Below are 18279 nucleotides of genomic sequence, written 5' to 3' on the forward strand. Positions count from 1 at the left end.
AATATTCACTATCTGGGTTTCAACAAAACCTTTGTGTATCAACTGCTAAATGGGGGTTTTACGCGGACACGGTGACCGAGCAAAGGCGGCCCACGATGCACCTGTCCCATTTGGGCCACACGGTCTGTCAGGTGCCCTTCCCAGGGGAAGAGCCACTGGTCAAGGGACACTACATGCACACCTTGGACGGCTGCACCACCGACCCCTAGGAGAAAACTTGCGAACACAATGAAGTGTTACAACGGCAGCCACCTCCACCAGGGAGGGCCGGACGACCTCCCTCCTGGCATGCACACCCCCTGGGGCAGCGCCCTCCTGGTGGTCTGGCCGGGGTGGGGGTGGGGCGTGTGGACGGCAGAGCAAGCCCAGTGCTGTGTGACTCCCCAGGCCGGGCCACAGGAGGCGCTCGGTGTCCTGGACTGGCGGTACGCTGCGGGACACCGACCACTAACTGCAGGCCTTGGGCAAGCATTATCTTCTCTAAGCCTCAGTTTACCTCTGAGAAGATGAGGATAAAAAACTGCATAAGGCTACTGAGGGGATTAAATAAACCAATCAACGTGAAATCCTTAGTGTGTGGCAAGGATCTATGATGAGGGAAGCAATCCTGGCTTTGGGACACCTCCGCTTCTCTGTCCCGGGGACACAGAACAGAGGGGTGGCCACCATGGTACTGTGACCCCGGTCTCGGAAATGAGAGCCAAGTGGAAAGGCGTGTGTTCACACGGCAAGGTGAGCAAGGGGGGGGGGGGGGTGCTGCAGGCGAGCCGGCCGGGGCCGCGGCGCGAGGGGGTGAAGAGGGCGCGGGACACAGGGTGCGCTCACGGGGGCGGGGCCAGGAAATCCGGCCACAGGAGGGCGCTCTGCCCGCAGTCCGCTGACACGGGACCCGCGGGGGGAGGGGCCGCACAGTAACCGCCCCCCAGGGCTCACGGGGGCTGGCGGGAACGAGGACAGGGTTCCGAGAAGCACCCCAGACGTCCCCCGCGCACACGGAGGTGCCAGACGGAACGAGGGGGCAACTCCGACACCGGGCGCTGGCGCTGTGGCCACCTGGCCAGGCACGTGCACGTGAGTCCGGCACAAGCTGCACACTCGGGTGGGAAAGGAGCCACGCTTCCTAAAATTATTAAGAAAACCGTTGTCCCTTCTAACCGTGTCAGTTTGTTTTTCTTTAAATTTTTTTCAATGTTTACTTATATTTGAGAGAGAGAGAGAGAGAGAGACAGAGGGCCAGTGGGGGAGGGGCAGAGAGAGAGGGAGACACAGAATCCAACGCAGGCTCCGAGCTCCGAGCTGCCAGCACAGAGCCCGACGTGGGGCTTGAACCCGTGAACCAGATCATGACCTGAGCCGAAGTCGTTGCTTAACCGACTGAGCCGCCCAGGCGCCCACGCTGGTTTGTTTCCCACACGGCTGAGGAACTCGCGACGGAGCACGCGAGGAAAACGGGCCTCGGCGCGACCCTCCCGCGTCTCCCGTCACCGCACGGCCTCGCCGACGGGCAGGAGACCAGACAGTCGGCCGCGGGACGGGAAGGGAGCCGGCTGGGCCCCTCCGGCCCGGCCGCTCCCCAGCGGGGATTCCAGCCCAGGGCTGCACGCGGCCGACAGGCACACTCCAAAAATGAGAAATTTCTACAAAAACATTTTGGTTTCGATTAGCAATTATTTCTTTGATCTCGGGTTTAAAAATTTAGGTCTAAATGGAACAGAGAAGAAGCCAGAAATACTAGAAATGCCGAAGAAGAAACCGCAGTTGCCAGACTCAAGTGTCACAACTGCAGTAAAACGGAACTTTCTCCTACTGTGCGTACTTCTCAGGGCTGGAGGCAGCCGGCGACGGCCGGAGCCACGCCGGCACAAGAGAAGAGCCAACCGTGAGGGGCCAGGGCCTGGAGAGCCCCTGGAGAGGAAGCAGGCCTCATCAAGAACAGGGTCAGTCCATGCAGCGAACCAGCACTGGCGGTCTACGGTGACCGCCGGGAAGAGGGCTGTCTCTGGGGCCCAACCAAGATGGCTGCTTACCGGGACTGAGCCCACAGGTCAGAGATGCCGTCCTCCGAGTGTCTGCTCTAGGCTCCCAGGGACCCTCGATGCTGAGGATGTCTCTTAGAACTTGAGGCAGAGACAAGCCTGCGGGAGGCCCCGGCTCTGGGGCGAGATGGGGTGTAGACGGGCAAGGGCAATGAGGGCGCCACAGATGTCCGCAGAGAACCACCATGTTACGACACCTGCCCTCCGCTCCCCTTAGAGCACACTCTGGAGATTCTCCCCCGACGACCACTACGCCCTGGGAACACCAAAGTCACAGGGAATGCGGGCTTAGCGATGTCACGGGAAGCAAAACACAAGAGTTACTGAGGCCTGGTCAGGCAAATGGCACAAACCAAAGACTAAACACTAGTAAAGACACGGTCTGGTATACTGGGTGGGGCAGGAAGTGCTTTCCAAAGAGACAGGACACGCCCGGCGTCCAGATAATCTAGCGAACCTAGAGCCAAGAGAGTATGATGGATTTGGAACCAAAAAGTTTGGGGTAAGAGTCTAAGATCCTAACCAATCACATAAAACATGAGCTCTGCTGAGCCTGTGCCAGGGTCATGGGGGGAAGGAGATGACCTCATCTCTGCCACAAAGGACACGGTTTCCCCGGAAGGCAAAGGAGCCTAAATACACCGTGTTCCCAGGACGGAGGTTCGACCCCCTTGGAAAAGCAGCTGGTCTGCGAGGGCCTCCGGCCTGCGAAGCTCTCTTCTGTTACACACCCGGAATGAAAATCCACGGCACTGTTGACACAAATCGTGGGGAATCAAGCGTGAAATACACGCATTTCGAAAGCGGGAAGGACGTCACGGGCTTTTAAAAACGAGGTCCTCTTACTTGGGTGCTTGGGCTCCACGGCGACCCTCACGATAGGCGTGGCTTCGAAGTTGAGCGGAACGAATGGTGGGCAGGACGGCGAGCTACACAGTGTCGCCGACTTCAGCACGAAGTCCTGAAGGCCCCCTATGCCTGCAGGGAGGAAAAGATGCACGCGGTCAACGAAGGATGATAAATTCTGAATTTACGTCAGAAAAATAAGAACACCGACCCAGAACGTAGGTCACAGAGGGAAACACTCAGAAATGTCGCAGGGAACGAGGCAGAGCCTCACGCAGGTTTTGCACCTCTGGATGCTATCTGGTTGCCGTGAGGAACACGGGCGTTCTGCTGGTTCCTGTTTTCCAGATGCGCAGCTCGTGCGGTCACTGCAAACTGGGCTAACACGTACCTACTCTGACCCCAGAAGCGATCATGTCCAGATACGTGTGTCTGAAAATACTAATTATTTCTCATAACTCCTGGTTTTCAAAATACGTTGATTTGACGAAGAGGGGTCTCTACTGGAATCCTCTCTTTTCCCAAATACTTACACAGGGGTCAAGGGCATTTAGAGACTTCAAGTTTGAGTTTGCTGTGGCGTTCCTGACCCAAACCACCCTTCACAGTACCCCAGTTTTAGAAAAGGACATCGGTTCCCCACACCTGCCCCTTCTCCTGTCCCCGTCCCACTGCAGGCTCCCAGGGGTGGCTGCATAAGACTGCCCAGGGGGTATCTGTCTTCGAGCAGATGGGGGAGAATGCCCCACGGGAGGGTTAAAGGGGGCGCATGGAGCCTCACGTCCAGAGGAAGAGCAGACAACACTTTGGAATGAATTAAGTGACACGCACAAGGGCCGTTTCCGTGCTTTGGGGTTAAAGATTGAGGAGGGCACGGGAGGGGAGGCTGTCGCTCAAGAGGAAGGTGGCACAGGAGACGGGGGCAGGGACCCCTGACCAGCACTTTATGCTGGGCTCAGAAACCACTGAGGACAGGAAACGGCACTGCTCCTTGGGCCGACACACGGACGTCAGGTAGGCACCGGAGGACGGGACGCCGCACGACCGGACGCTCAGCCTGGTGGAGGCGAACTGACACAGAAGCTTCCGGCACACAACCTAAAGGCAGCTGAGAGGTCTCGTAGTGTGAGCACATGGTGGGGAAGCCTGGGCGACGCCCCCCGCCCTGCTGAAAGCATCCAGAACTCACCCACTCCCTCCCCGCCTCAAGGGAGAGCTCCAACCCATCTACCCCCGATCTCCAACCTCCAGATGCGTTAGGACAGTGCCCAGGGTGCACACAAGACCTGCTTCCACTTTCACCAGGCACCCCTGGGACTTTGACGGCATTTGTCAGACCCTCTGAAGCCTTTTCTGCCTCACGCTAAACATCACTAGCTCCTCTAACTGTTCAGCTCATGACATGATTTCTAGACCTTTCGTGTGCAGGGGACCCTCTCCAGACTGACATTTCCAAGGTACTAGGTCTGGTCCCTGTGCATCCCGTGCATTTATTCAGTCAAGGTATCCATTTCTCATTACTGTGCTTCTTGGCCCAGCACAGAGAAAGGTCTACACCGGCCACAGCTTTGCTGCCCTCCCCCACTGGTAAGACCCACAGATGTGGGTCTGGCCGAGTTCCCACCAAGTCTACTAGAAATAACATCATCTCCCATGGGGCCAGGGGTTGGGAGACTCCCCCTCCCCCGAAGTAAATATTCCCTCCAAACCTCACCCATCCTGCTTTTGACCTCTGACCAGTGCACGTGTCCTTCCTGCACGCACAGCACGTGCCTTCACCGAAGAGGCGGATCCCGCTCCTTCCTGTGCATCACGAGGATGCAGGCTGCACGTGGTCAGCACACTGTGAACATTGAACTTCTGCTCGACATTTTGCTATTCAAATTACCAAATCTACTCTTGCTACTTAGGTATGTCCAGATTTGTGAATAGGATTATAATTATACAATTTCTACAGGGGCGTCTGGGTGGTTCAGTCAATTAAGCATCTGACTTCGGCTCAGGTCACGATCTCACAGTTTATGTCAGCTCTGTGCTGACAGCTCGGGAGCCTGGAGCCTGCTTTGGATTCTGTGTCTTCTCCTCTCTCTGCCCCTACCCCGCTCATTCTCTCTCTCTCTCTCTCTCTCTCTCTCTCTCTCTCTCTCCCTCCCTCCCTCTCTCTCTCTCTCAAAAATAAACACTTAAAAAAAAGAATTTATAGAAAAAGCAATGCTCTAAAGACAGTCAAAAATCCACCACCTGTACATGGCACCATTATTACTTGTTTTAAAATATAATCTCGGGGTGCCTGGGTGGCTCAGTCGGTTGAGCGTCCGACTTCAGCTCAGGTCATGATCTCAGGGTTTGTGAGTTCAAGCCCCGCGTCGGGCTCTGTGCTGACAGCTCAGAGCCTGGAGCCTGTTTCGGATTCTGTGTCTCCCTCTCTCTCTGCTCCTTCCCCGCTCATGCTCTTGCTCCGTCTCTTCTCTCAAAAATAAATAAATATTAAAAAACATATATATATAATCTCGAAATCCAGGAAAGGGACCATTAAGGTTACTTGGGTGAATCACAAAGAAATGATTTAAAAAAAAAATCACTTTGAGAATTTCCTGAAATACTATCAGATAATTAGTAAGCGTATGACTGGATACTCATGCAAAACACAATTTTTAAAAGCTTTTCTGTTATAAAATGATATCAAGTATAATTCTGAAAAAAGACAAGTGTACCCAGAGTCACGCCATCGTAAGACTGTCACTGTTTTCACTTCGCTAGATTTCTCCCTCCCCGCCCCCCACCCCTTCCACAGGCACACATAACTTACTGCTATAATGTCCGTAACTTTTTATCTGCTAACTTCTACTCTGGTTGCTTTAGTCACAATGACAATCATGGGGGAACAGCTCCTTCACAGAAAGCACATTTGCTAAAGCATTTTATGGACTGGCGGGGTGTGTGTGTGTGTGTGTGTGTGTGTGTGTGTGTGGTGGCGGGGGGGGGGATCGGTAAGGGACATGTTCACTCAAGAGAATCATCTCAGAATTTCTGGGACAGAAGTGACAGTTCAGAAAAACAAAATCAGAAATTAGCATGGCATTGATTTGGTTGAAGGACTGGAGAGAGTACAAGCTTTTTTTTTTTTTTAATGTTTATCAAAAAAGGGCACGTGATGTAAGCAAAAGAGAGAAAATAGGCTGAGAAAACAGGAATATGGGGTAAAAGCAATGCACTAAACACCCAAAATTCTAGCTCAGTTCTGTGCAAACACCGGTAACTGCTGTGTGGCTGAACATCAACGATCCAAGTCCTCTCTGGTCCTAATTCCTCCCTGTACAAGTGCACTCAGATGCGCGAGCGTGTGGCCGCTGGCTGCGGGGCGGGGGACACGCGGCCCTCCTGCACCGCGTCCCAGGCCCGTGCCAGGCTGCGTGCCACTCCCTTCAAATTCTTCTTACTCAGAAAATCAGCATGTTATAAATGCTGTCGAGCCCCAGCTTTTTTCCAGGCTCTCTCTAAGGCTTCCCTTTAAACAGTATTCCAGAAACAATATTGAGGAGCATCGTTTACGTGTCCTCTTTTACGATCTGACACCGGAAATACTCCGTGGGGCCTGAGAGATGGACCGGCCCCCTGTGGACGACGTTCTTCTATTCCGACCAGCTCCCAGTGCACAGGCTGAATGGCTCCACGATGAGCTCACACTGGCAGCAGGAAGACGGTGAAACCGTCACTTAATTCTAACACTGCTTCCTGCGGACGGCCCGTTGCTGTCTGGATGGAGGACAGCATTACTATCTTCAGGGACATCTGGATTCTGAAAGTGCGCTTTCTACGCTGGTTTAAAAATTAGTATCTGAATACAAGAGAACAATAACAACGTGGCAAAATGTTAGTGCTCTAGCTGGCGTATGGTCCCTAACTGCCAACGTTCCAACCCAACTTTAATATTACTTCTCAAGAACCATCAACTGGTTCCTCTTAATCTGTTTAATACACCTGAGTTAACAGATCCCTTTAAATCTTCACAGTGGACACAAGTTACACACCACGTACGCCCACGGAGCCTCAGGCCTGTGTGAGCAGTGAACACGACCTCAGAAGGGACATGAGGATTCAGACAAGAGCCGCTGATGCTTGAACACGGGGTTCAGGGGCACTGACCCCGTGCAGTTGAAAATTCACTTTGATTCCCCCAAAGCTTAACTCCTAACTGTTAACTCCTGCTGTTAACTGGAAGCCTTCCCGATAACATAGCTGATTTACATGGGTTCTGTGTGTCACACGTATTCCATACTGCATTCGTACAATACAGTAAGCTAGAGAAATAAAATGCTACTGAGAAAATCATGAGGAAAAGAAAATATATTGACAGTACTGGACTTCACTGACTGAAAAAAATCCACGTATAGGCGGACCCACGCGGTTCACACGTGTGTTGTTCAAGGATCACCTGGATAAAAACATTTGCTTTTCAAGGACGGGTTCCGAGGGTGGTGCAAATCTAGAGAACCACTGGTTTTGGAAGACCACCTTCAAATCTAGGTCCTTCTGCCTCTGGATTACCAAAGCAGCCCATATCCTCGACCTAAAGTTTTCGGTTCTTATTCTGTATCTTACCGCAAACTCAGATTCTGCCCCCCTTGGACTCAACTACGGAGGGTATCCCAGGGGATCCACACGCTTCGTAACTTGTCACGGACGCAGGTAGGCAGGTAGGTACATGAGTGTAAAACATAAATATAAGATATAATCTAGGCCTTTTCCAGGCTTGTCTGGCTAATAAACAGCTCCAAAGTAGACCAATATTGCCTGGCGAAGGTTTCCGGGGGACCGGCCGAGTTTCTGCGGTGTGCTCAACAAGTCCGTCAGATCAACGCCCCTTAGCTTCCCGGTGTCAGAGGAGGCCCTGGGGAAGAGCCTTCCAGCAGTGACACCACCGGGTCGGAACGGTTTCCTTCTCAGAGGGACAGATGGAGCTCATCATCAGTTAATACTAGTTCTCAGGCAGGTTGTACTAAGACCTGGGGCCCTTTCTCGGGAGAGACTACAGTAAGGAGACAAAGTAAACATATTTTTTGAGATGTGTAGGCTTGCTGTCTTTGTCTGTATTAGGGAACAGGGAGGAACCTGTCCTGCAGTGTCCTGCACCAGGTAAAGGTGACACTGTGCAGTCTCGATTTATGCCCCAAGAAAGAGTCCTCAGGGAGCCAGATCGCCCCCACTCCCGTGGGCTCAGGGAACTCCCACGGCCGGGAGGTCTGGGATCGAAATAGTGGAAGAGATTCCATCTCGGGCCTGGAAACCGACCCGGGCACTTGGTGCTGCCCCAGGTTCCACCTCAAAGCAAGTAAACCGAAGGGTCTCCAGAGGCCAGCCTGGGGGAAAGGAGGTAGCACTTAATAAATTAATTTAAAAATAATAAAATAACGTTTCCTAGTGGAGCAGAAATAGATGAGAAAGGGATGGCGGGGGGACCCAGCACAGAGGGCCGCAGAGCTTGGGGGCCCAGGGGCTTTGGACCACCCGCCGCACGGGGTAACGGCACAGCGGGGGCCAAACGTGCGTGAGGCTGGACGTAACAGAGACAGAGCATCAGCGGACGTGGTCACCGTGCCGTGGACTTTCCGGGGACGGCCGCGCAAGGGTGAGAACTGAGGCAGAGCTGCGAGCCCTGGTGGCCACTTCGGAGCCAGGAGGAGGGGACGTGGGGGAAGCGGGGGGAGGCGAGGCGAGGATCCCCATCTCGGCCATGGACGACGACGCTGTGATTCCTGTTCAGAGCACTTGTGAGCCCTTCTCTCGGGCTCACTGTTCCCATTGCCGTGTTCGTTCTTTATGTCCTACACACTTTAACTCACAGTCCTTCCTCCGGACTAGAGCTGCTCCTTTTATTCTGCGTCTACTTTTCCTCTCTAGTACCTTTTCTGAGCCTTTCCTGTTTGGTGTCTAGGCTTGAAAGCTTACAAAGCTGTGCTTTCAAAGGACTGACAAATATTTCTTCAACCTTCTGTTGGTTCTTCACTGATTCCAGTTTGAGGGCGGGGGCACCCACAGACACTTCATCAAGTGCCTTCAATGAACGAGTCAACACGAGCACAGTGCTGTCCTCAGAGCTGAGACTCCGGAGGGGGACACAGGAGGACCCGTGTGACCATACGCTGCGATAAACGTCGTACCTAGTAAACACGAGGTCTGTTCCCGGAAGACACAGAGGCTGGCATGGGGGTGGGAGAAGGGCACCAGCGGAGGCCGGTGAGGGACCGGTCACGACCTGCAGCGGCCCTGGCGGGGCAAGCACGACTGCAGAGACGTGTCCCCCCCGTTATTTCCACTTCTCTGGGACCCTGCACCTGCCACTGGTTCTTCCGTCCGGTCAGCACGCGGTCCTGTTACGTCGGATCCCGAATCGGAGGCACGGAAGTTTACCTCTGGCTCAAGCCTTATTCCAGCTACCTAAGTTCTCCCAAGTCTTAGTTTCCACACGCACACCACACACACGCAGCACGTGCGGGTACGGGGACATGTGAGCCTGAGAAGGAGAGTGTCTGAGTCCCAGGCACAGAGTCAGCACGCGGTCAGTGCAAGCGTGGGCAGCCGTGGTTACCACGGGCACGGCTGTGCTGCTCTTTTATTAGAAGTTGTTAATCAGTTTAGGGTTTTTCCTGGTGTATGACATGAATTGTTATTAAATTTTATATACACACTATTAACTAGTCAATTGTAAAGAAGGCTGTAATAACTTCCTTTAAAGCATAAATTCGTATTCGTAATTAGATCCATGCATGAGCTTTGTATCCTGTCCCACTGACCTAAATTTACACAGTATACACAGTTTTATGTGATGCTCCAAGATATGCATTCCCACTCAAATGATTTAATTAAATGGGGAAACAAAGGTTGCCACAGAAGAAGCATAAAATGCCTTGTACAGTTTAAAACAATGCTGGAAATTTGTCTTAAGGTTAAAAAAAAAAGGGGCGCCTGGGTGGCGCAGTCGGTTAAGCGTCCGACTTCAGCCAGGTCACGATCTCGCGGTCTGTGAGTTCGAGCCCCGCGTCAGGCTCTGGGCTGATGGCTCAGAGCCTGGAGCCTGTTTCCGATTCTGTGTCTCCCTCTCTCTCTGCCCCTCCCCCGTTCATGCTCTGTTTCTCTCTGTCCCAAAAATAAATAAAAACGTTGAAAAAAAAAATTAAAAAAAAAAAAATTAAAAAAAAAAAAAAAGAAAGAAAGGAAAGAGATATGGCTTTCTACAACCAGGAAGTTATGACTGGATTTCTCTTACTTTTCAACTCGAAATATTTCCAATTAAGAGCAGGAAGAGGAAGAGGACTCATTTCTTTGTGAAATGGCACCTTCATCGCCAGTGCACGGCAGATTCTGACTGAAGTGATCGGAGAAGGAAAGGGAAGGACAACCTGAATGTGCCGTGAAACCAGAGCAGGGCGCCCCGAGCCATGCACTGTGGGTGGGGTTAACGACAAATTCACAAGGGTCGGTTCCTACCTCCTTCCTTGAGAAAGTAACAAGTGTGCAGACAGCACAGCCATGCTGGGTGTCTGACTCCACACCAGTGACAATGAATGAGAGCCCAGAAACGCCTCTGTGGGAACCCGGACGTGAGCAAGGGACAACGGTGGGGGAAGGGAGGGACTACTGGGCGAACGCCACTGCAACGACCAGCTGATGAAGTGGAAAAATAACACATGTCCGTCTGCCACACGCCACGTAGAAAAATAAATTTCAGGGGCGCCTGGGTGGCGCAGTCGGTTAAGCGTCCGACTTCAGCCAGGTCACCATCTCGCGGTCCGTGAGTTCGAGCCCCGCGTCAGGCTCTGGGCAGATGGCTCAGAGCCTGGAGCCTGTTTCCGATTCTGTGTCTCCCTCTCTCTCTGCCCCTCCCCAATTCATGCTCTGTCTCTCTCTGTCCCAAAAATAAATAAAAACGTTGAAAAAAAAAATTAAAAAAAAAAATTAAAAAAAAAATTAAAAAAAAATAAATAAATTTCACGAGGATCAAAGCCCTAAACGTGAAACATACAAGTTGAAAGCACAAGTCAAAGGATGCTACACTAAAGGCCGGTAACTTCTTCCTACTATGTGATAGAAACTGTATCACAAATATGCACAAGATTAAAAGCGACAGGGGCCACCTGAGTGGCTCAGTCAGGTAAGCACCTGACTGTTGATCACAGGATTGTGAGTTCGAGCCCTGTTGCTGGGCATGAAGCCTACCTGGAAAAAAAAAAAGTTACAAAACAGATGTTCTCAATGTTTAAAGCAGACAAAGGATTAGCAAGCATCATATAGAAAGAGCTGGTACAGATCAATGAGACAAACAGGCAACCCACTGAGCAACACAAGTGAAGAACATAGGCAGTTCTAAGAAAAGACACTGAAAGGAAAGGAAGCCCTAAGTAGTCAGAAAACATATAAAAAAGAACCTTAACCTAAAAAATTAACCATGTAAACGGAAATCAAAACAATGAGATAGTTTTTCGCACCAACAGAATTGGTGTTTGTCTGAAAAAGCCACGGACTGGCAAAGATGTCCTGCCCTGGAGATGGCACGATTGTCACGAGCACGCAGGAGAACAATTGTGCACGCTCAGCCAGTGCAACCCGCCGGTGTGATTTCCAGTCACGTGTCCCGAACGGTGTTGACCACGGGCAGGGATGTACTGACAGCATCCCACAAGCAGTGCTACAAATGTAGGCAATCCGGTCACCAGAGGGGGCGTGTCTAGCTGGGGCCTGCCGCTGGCATTCGGCGGGCAGGGCCAGGGACCAGGGACTTGCAACATGTAGAAAAGTCTCCCGGGTCATGCGGCTTCTGCGCACTCTGCTGGACGAGACTATTTACGAGGATCCGAGCTGAAACCTAACTCCGTTTTAATGATGAAGTACTTTCTTCACAATTTCACATACGCTGAATTTCCAGGAAGCCTGCTCTGCAAATGAGCTGTTCGCCACTTTACTGTGACAGCCGCTCACGGCCCCTGCGCCATCGGTGCCATCCATCTGCATGCAGCCACATCTGCAGGCTCACGTCCACGGCGACCGCAAGGGGCTGACTTGATTATGCCGTCAGTATAGCCAAACGGGAGCATTTTCAAGCCTTTCGGTTCCTTCTGTGCCTTGGACGCTTGCACTGCTGGAATGACCACACAGCAATGAACGCTGGCATTATCCTGCACGTGTATTATACCTGCATTGGTCCATTTAGGCCCTAGAAGCTGGAACTGTGCCCTCACCTCTGGACTGCCACACTTGGATTTCTCTGGTGCCTCGTGTCCGCAGAGGGACTCTTGGATTCCTATCTGATAGGGAGCTGGAATGTTTCTTGAGGTTGACCGAGGTTCTGAGAGTGAGGGCTCTGCCAGCCTTAGACTGAAGGCCCCGTTCACTCTCAGTTCCACGGAAGATCCCCTCACAGGCCATCCTGGCACTAGATGTGGGCCCACGTCGCCTGACAGGACCCCTGTGTCCTCTACCATATGTAATGATGGCCTATTAATGGTTAGTATTTTCTTCAAAGTCAATGAAGCAATTACAGAATCTGGACGGGCCTATGGAACCTTACAACCTAATATACTGGGGTTTATTTAAGAGTAGATCTCAAAACAGTTGCTGAAGGAAGGTTCCATATAATTCCTGTGCTTCTTAGATCGAGGTCATCAAAGATCTACCGACTGCTTAGGTTTAGAGGTCGGTGCTGAGCACCATGGAGGAGAAGGAAACGAAGCCCGAGACCCCACGTTCAAGTTTCTCACACTTTGTTACCGTGAGCGCCCTGGGAGCATTTGGAAAAGTCGGCCACATGACTGCTGGTAGTTTATTCCAAACCCTGAGCCTTGGAGCTTGAGCTGTTTGAGACTACTGGTCCGTAGTAGCATCCTGATGAGGCACAGTTACCAGCGCATAGATACAACTCGCTTCATACCAGAGCCTACGGATGAAATGTAATTCGGAAGAGGAGAAAGAAACAGTATCAGAATGTTAACTAGATTTGAAGCAAACGCAGGTCATTTTAATCCAAGCCAGTACCCTGGCCAGCTCCTACGGCTCTCAAAGGCGTTGTTACTAGGGACTGATCACGGATGAATGAGGTAAGAATATATCACTTTAAATATCAGCGAGGCTTACGTTGTAGTAGTTAAGGGTTTTAGTTTTATAATAAATGAAAGCAATAGGTTAGTACTGTATCGACCCCTTAAAAAGGACCAAGGTATCTGGAACAGAGGCTGGAGTAGTGGAGACTCAGCTTTAGAAGAAGCGAAAGTAAGGATGGGGCCCAAGACGGTCTGTTGATTCTCAATTGCGGCCCCCTTGTGCAATGACAGCTCAGTAAGACGTCTACGGGGACAGCTGTCATCGCTCTAAGTAAGAGTGCCCTAAACTCCAGGCAGCAGGCTAACACACTGTCCCTGTCGATAAGATACCACACGGCTGCTACAAACCGAACTTCCGAAGACCTACTTACTTAGACGCAGATAAAGCAGAATATAAAATTCTACGAAGAAACGATGATATGCAAATCAAGATATTAAATCAAGAGAAAGATAAGTAAAAATGAAAACTGTAATGGTATTAGGCTTAAAATTACGTGTGGCCATTTTTAAATAAAAAACATAATTTTTACCATAAAAAGTTGTTAGACGCAAGCTACAAGAACTTCTGAGGATTTTTCGTTTTTGTTTTTGTTTTTAAAGAGCTGCCATCAACAGGATCAAATGAACGTAAGCCGTATAATCGGACTTACAGCACAGGGGGCAGCACATGCGCGGAGGGTCCAGTAGAGTGGAGTTGCTACTGTTTCCACAGAACATCTGAGTCCCACCCACACCATCTCACAAAGGCCAATTTCAAGAGGATCACGAATCTAAATATCATAAATAAAACTGAAATGCTTACAGAAGAATGCCACAGTCTTCATGACTTTGGAGTAAGCAGATTTCTTAAACAGGACAGAAAAAGCACTGGTCATGAAAAATTAATAAATATTACACTATATTAAAATTAAGAGCTGTGGTTCATCAAAAGACACCGTTAGAGAGCAGAAGGTAACTCTCTGAGTCAGAGAAAATATCTCCAATAAATACATCCAACCAGGGACTTGAATGCAGAATATATAAAGTATGCCTACAAATCAATGTAAAAGAACTCAGAGAATTTTAGAAAGAGTGGGTAAACACTTAACAGGCATTTCATAGATGGGCAAAAATCAACGGTCAATAAATAAATGAAAAGGAGCTGAATTTCGCGGGTCATCAGGGAAACCAATACAAGATACTACTCCATACACACCAGAAAGGCTCAAATAAAAGAAAAACAAAAATAAACGTTGGCCAAGATACGGAGCAGCCGGAATTTTTAGCAAACTCCTGGGGAGGCGCGAATCGGTCCGCTCACTAAGGCTGCACAAACGCCTACCCTACGACACAGCAGCTCCTCTTCCAGCACACGTTTCCTGTGTTCAAATACGCAGGACAAGACGTGCACGGGAATCCTCAAGGCAACAACATTCATAATAGCCAAACACTGGCAACAAACTCCACGTCCCCCGCCGGAAGAGCGGAGAAGCGGTGGTGGACACACGGGACGGCGAAGAGAATGAACAGGTCACGACCACGCAGTGACGCGGGGGAGTCTCACAGCCGGGACGCTGAACGAGAGAAGCCTGACCCACGAGTACACTCTCCGTGATTCGGCTTATATCAAGCTTGAGGACAGGTACAGCAGATCCGTGACATCAGAAGCCAGGGTGGGGGCCACCCTTGGGGGGGGGGGGAGCAGAGGGGGGGCAAGAAATGGAGGGATGCCAGTTATGCTGTGTTTCCAAATCCAGAGGCTGGGGACACTGGCACGTGTTCAGTGTGGGAAAATCTGCCAACCTGTGGTTTAAGGCTGGCATACGCCTGCTACGCATCAAACGAGACGTACTTAAAAACGTTACCCGACACAAATTACACGGCTACGTGGCCACCTCAAGTGCTCCCGAGTCTTTCAGAGGCGCCGTTACCTGCAGGTAATAAAGGTAAACCGTTTCCGAGCCTTCAAGGCGGAATTGGCAGCAAAGGAAAGAGCACGTGGCTGGTCTCCTTGTGTCTTCCCACCACGTGGTCTGGTGACTGATGAAATGTGTCTTCCACAGCAGCGATCTTACGTGGACTCTTCTGAACACTGTCTGTCCGTGACAAATCGCGCCCTGACCGCAAACAGCGCAGCCTGTCCCCTCCTGGCTGCGGGCATCTGTCTGTCCTCTGGTTCCTGCCACTCTGCGGTTTGTTCAGAGGCGGGTCCTTTTAAATCCGCACTGGAAGATGCTCCAAATGGTTTCGAAAACTATTCTTTGGTTTTTGGTCTCCTTCATTTTTCAGGGAAACAAAACAATTCTAGCAAACATCACATAATTCTCCACCGCTGCCTTTATCTACAGAAAACATCCAACACTTCACACAAAGAATTTCTGAGCGCCTGCTTCCGCCCTTACCAACTAGCAGTGCTGAAATCTAACCACCGTTAGAGTAAAATGATCCCACTTACATCATGGGGAGTGCACGCCAGTTCTAAGGAAAAGAGAAAGAGTGCTGTGAAAAGTAGGTCGGCAAAATAACGTGACAGTCGTCTCGAGTCGATTATTTCCATAATACGGTCCACGGTGGCCTTGGGAGCCTCTTCACAAAGACCCCAGAAATATGCTGGGAGGTGAGACTGTCACTTCTAACTGGCCCCAAACAGGAGACCCCTACAAAGGGATGTCAGGAAAACCTTTACTCTACCGGAGCGCTTGGTGCGTCTCCTCAGACGGCCACAAGTACCCTTCCGCACGTACCACCAGGCCCTGTCCTTGGTGAAACCTGTCGCAAGCCAAAGAACTCCACAGAGCACAAGTGCTGATGCAGCGTCTACGAAGGAGGCGTCAGAGGACGGACCCGTGCAAACCATTCTCTCAGGGCTTCCCAGCCAGGCCTACCAGGGAGGCCAGATTAGCCACAACCAGTTCCCGCCGGCTCCCTGGCACCAGTCGCGACAGGGCCTCCTTTGGGACCTGTCCGCCCGCCTCTCTGGGGCTGTTCCTCAAGGGCCCGAGAGCTCACCCTTGCCACAGACACTCAGGCACTGGCGCTGTGAAAGTGCCAAGACTGTGCGGGGCTCTCTGGGTGCTCTGCTCTGTTAGGTGCTTTGAGACGCCACCCGCGACCGAACGTCTCACAGAGGTCAACTCTTGCAGCTCGTACCCTTACGTTCCAAAGGTTGTGGTCACGGGAGCAACGGGCCTGGGCCAAAAGGTTCCTCCCTCCAGAGACTAAGGCTTCGTTCCTAGATTCTCTGTTGTGTGTACTTTCCTATTCCTTAGGAGGGTTTCCTTCCAGGAAGCACCTCAGTCGTCCTCAAGGGCCCGTTCTACCAGCCACTTGGAAATGACCCACATCCGAACACATCCGAACCCCAGAAGTCAATGCGGTCCGTGCTGAGGCTGACCCTGGCAGTTTACTGCCCGAGTTACTATCCTACACGAAGAAAAGGGCTCACGATATGCAGCTCAGGTGGCAGAAAGGAGGGCAGCAGGGGATCTGGGAGCGGCCAGGTTTCCAGATCCAATATCACCAGTTCGGCCGGTAAAGGCGTCTCGTCGGCAAAACCGTCACCGCTTTAGATATCAGGGCCTTCCTTAAAGTTCTGCAAACTTTCATAGTTTGCTTATAAAGTAGCAATGCCCTTGACTTAACATAAACTGTCAACTCCAGCAAGTTCTCAGAGCCCATCCGTTTTACAGACGAGGAATCTGAGGGGTACAGTGGAGAAAGGCCGATCCCAAGGTACAGTCCTGGTGACAGCCCAAGGTTCCCGACCCAGGCCATGGCTTTTCCCTCTGTGCCCTCGTTCTGCAATATATTCGGATAGATGAGCTCTATTTTTCCAAGGACAATAAATAGTCATAACATCTCTGCTCCTTTCCAGAATCACTGAAAACCTTGCTCCTGTAGTTTCCTCCACCAAAGGAAGAGTAAAAATGACCACTCTGGTAGAGCATGAGAAGAAAGGAAGGAGATGGTGGAGAGGACGAGGCAGGGGGCCACCCACCCTCCCGCACGACCGGGAGCACACAGGGTCAGGAACGCGGTACGCGGGGCGGAGGGGGTGAAGCGGTCACGCCCAGAGACGCCGGTGTCTACACCCAGGACCGTCCTTAGGGAGCAGAGGGCTGGACAAAGGCCCTATCTGCAAACAGCTTCATACACAGAAGATGCTTTAACACGAACATCAGCTGAAACCTTGGAGGGGAGAAGGGCCTTGACAACTGAAGCCTGATCAGGGATAGAAACTGGGACAGAACACCAGCCCCGTCTCCCCCAACAGCTCACACCCTCCACAGGCAACACCACCAGCTCAGGCGCATCGAACACCACTTGGTTGTGCTGGGACCGCTATTCCCGGCTCCCATCTCCCCCCCCCCCCCCCCAACTATAGCCTCACTGCCTCTCCACCCGGACACACACCAGAAGGGCCACACCTGGCACCCAGCAGGCCCTCAGCAGATATCTGCTAAATAAACGAATGAGCATTTGTGTTAAATGTTGATTAAAATGAAGAGGTAACTGATTAAACTGGCAAAACAAACAAACAAACAACAACAACAACAACAACACAACACAAATGCAGTGATGGTCAGTACGGCATTCTCTGAAACAGGAAAAGCCATGATCCATTACCCATCGGAAAGGGAATGGTTTAAAAAACTTGAGGTCCATTCATAAAGTTTATTGAGCCGTGAAAAGAATATAGTAAATCGGAAGGTGAGAACAGATTCTAGGATACAGCACTAATAAAACATCCAAGCATATATGCTGATAAAACAACGGACTAGAGTAGAACAGCATGAATCACGAGACTCGGGGAGATTTGCCTGCAACACGCGGGTGTATGCACGAAGAAGATACACACGGTACACGGGCACACCGGACTGTCGAGGACATCAACGAGGGGTGCCTGGGGGGCTCCGTCGGTTGAGCGTCCGACTCTTCATTTTGGCTCAAGTCATGATCCCAGGATCATGAGATCGAGCCCCATGTCGGGCTCTGCATGGCATGTGTAGCCTGCTTAAGATCTCTCTCTCTCTCTCTCTCTCTCTCTCTCTCTCTCCTTTACCACCCCCACTCTCTCTCTCAAAAGAGTAAACATAAAAACAACAAGATTCCTACAGTCGGCCCTTCCCAAAGAATACGGAATGCACAAAATGATATCCCAAGTTCAGGCAGTCTTGACACCCAAGGTCTTACGATTCCATCAGCAGGTTTCCGTTCCGTTCACAAATAGCCCACTCTACAGAGACTCAGCACAGGATTCGGTCCCGGATTTAACGGACTGCGATAAAGTGACCAGGTGACTAGTAAGACCTGACTTAATTTGT

At 51.2% G+C, this 18279-nt stretch overlaps 1 protein-coding gene across 1 annotated transcript in view; it reads right to left on the reverse strand.

Moving 5' to 3' along the window:
- EFL1 (elongation factor like GTPase 1) overlaps positions 1–18279 on the reverse strand; it is a 106946-nt gene that overhangs the window by 26039 nt on the left and 62628 nt on the right. Inside the window, exon 11 of the mRNA XM_030317243.1 lies at positions 2883–3014. Within this exon, the coding sequence (XP_030173103.1) occupies positions 2883–3014 (132 nt within the window). The remainder of the gene's footprint in view (positions 1–2882; positions 3015–18279) is intronic.

Source organism: Lynx canadensis, chromosome B3 (assembly GCF_007474595.2).
Source record: "Lynx canadensis isolate LIC74 chromosome B3, mLynCan4.pri.v2, whole genome shotgun sequence".
NCBI classification, from domain to species: Eukaryota; Metazoa; Chordata; class Mammalia; order Carnivora; family Felidae; genus Lynx; species Lynx canadensis.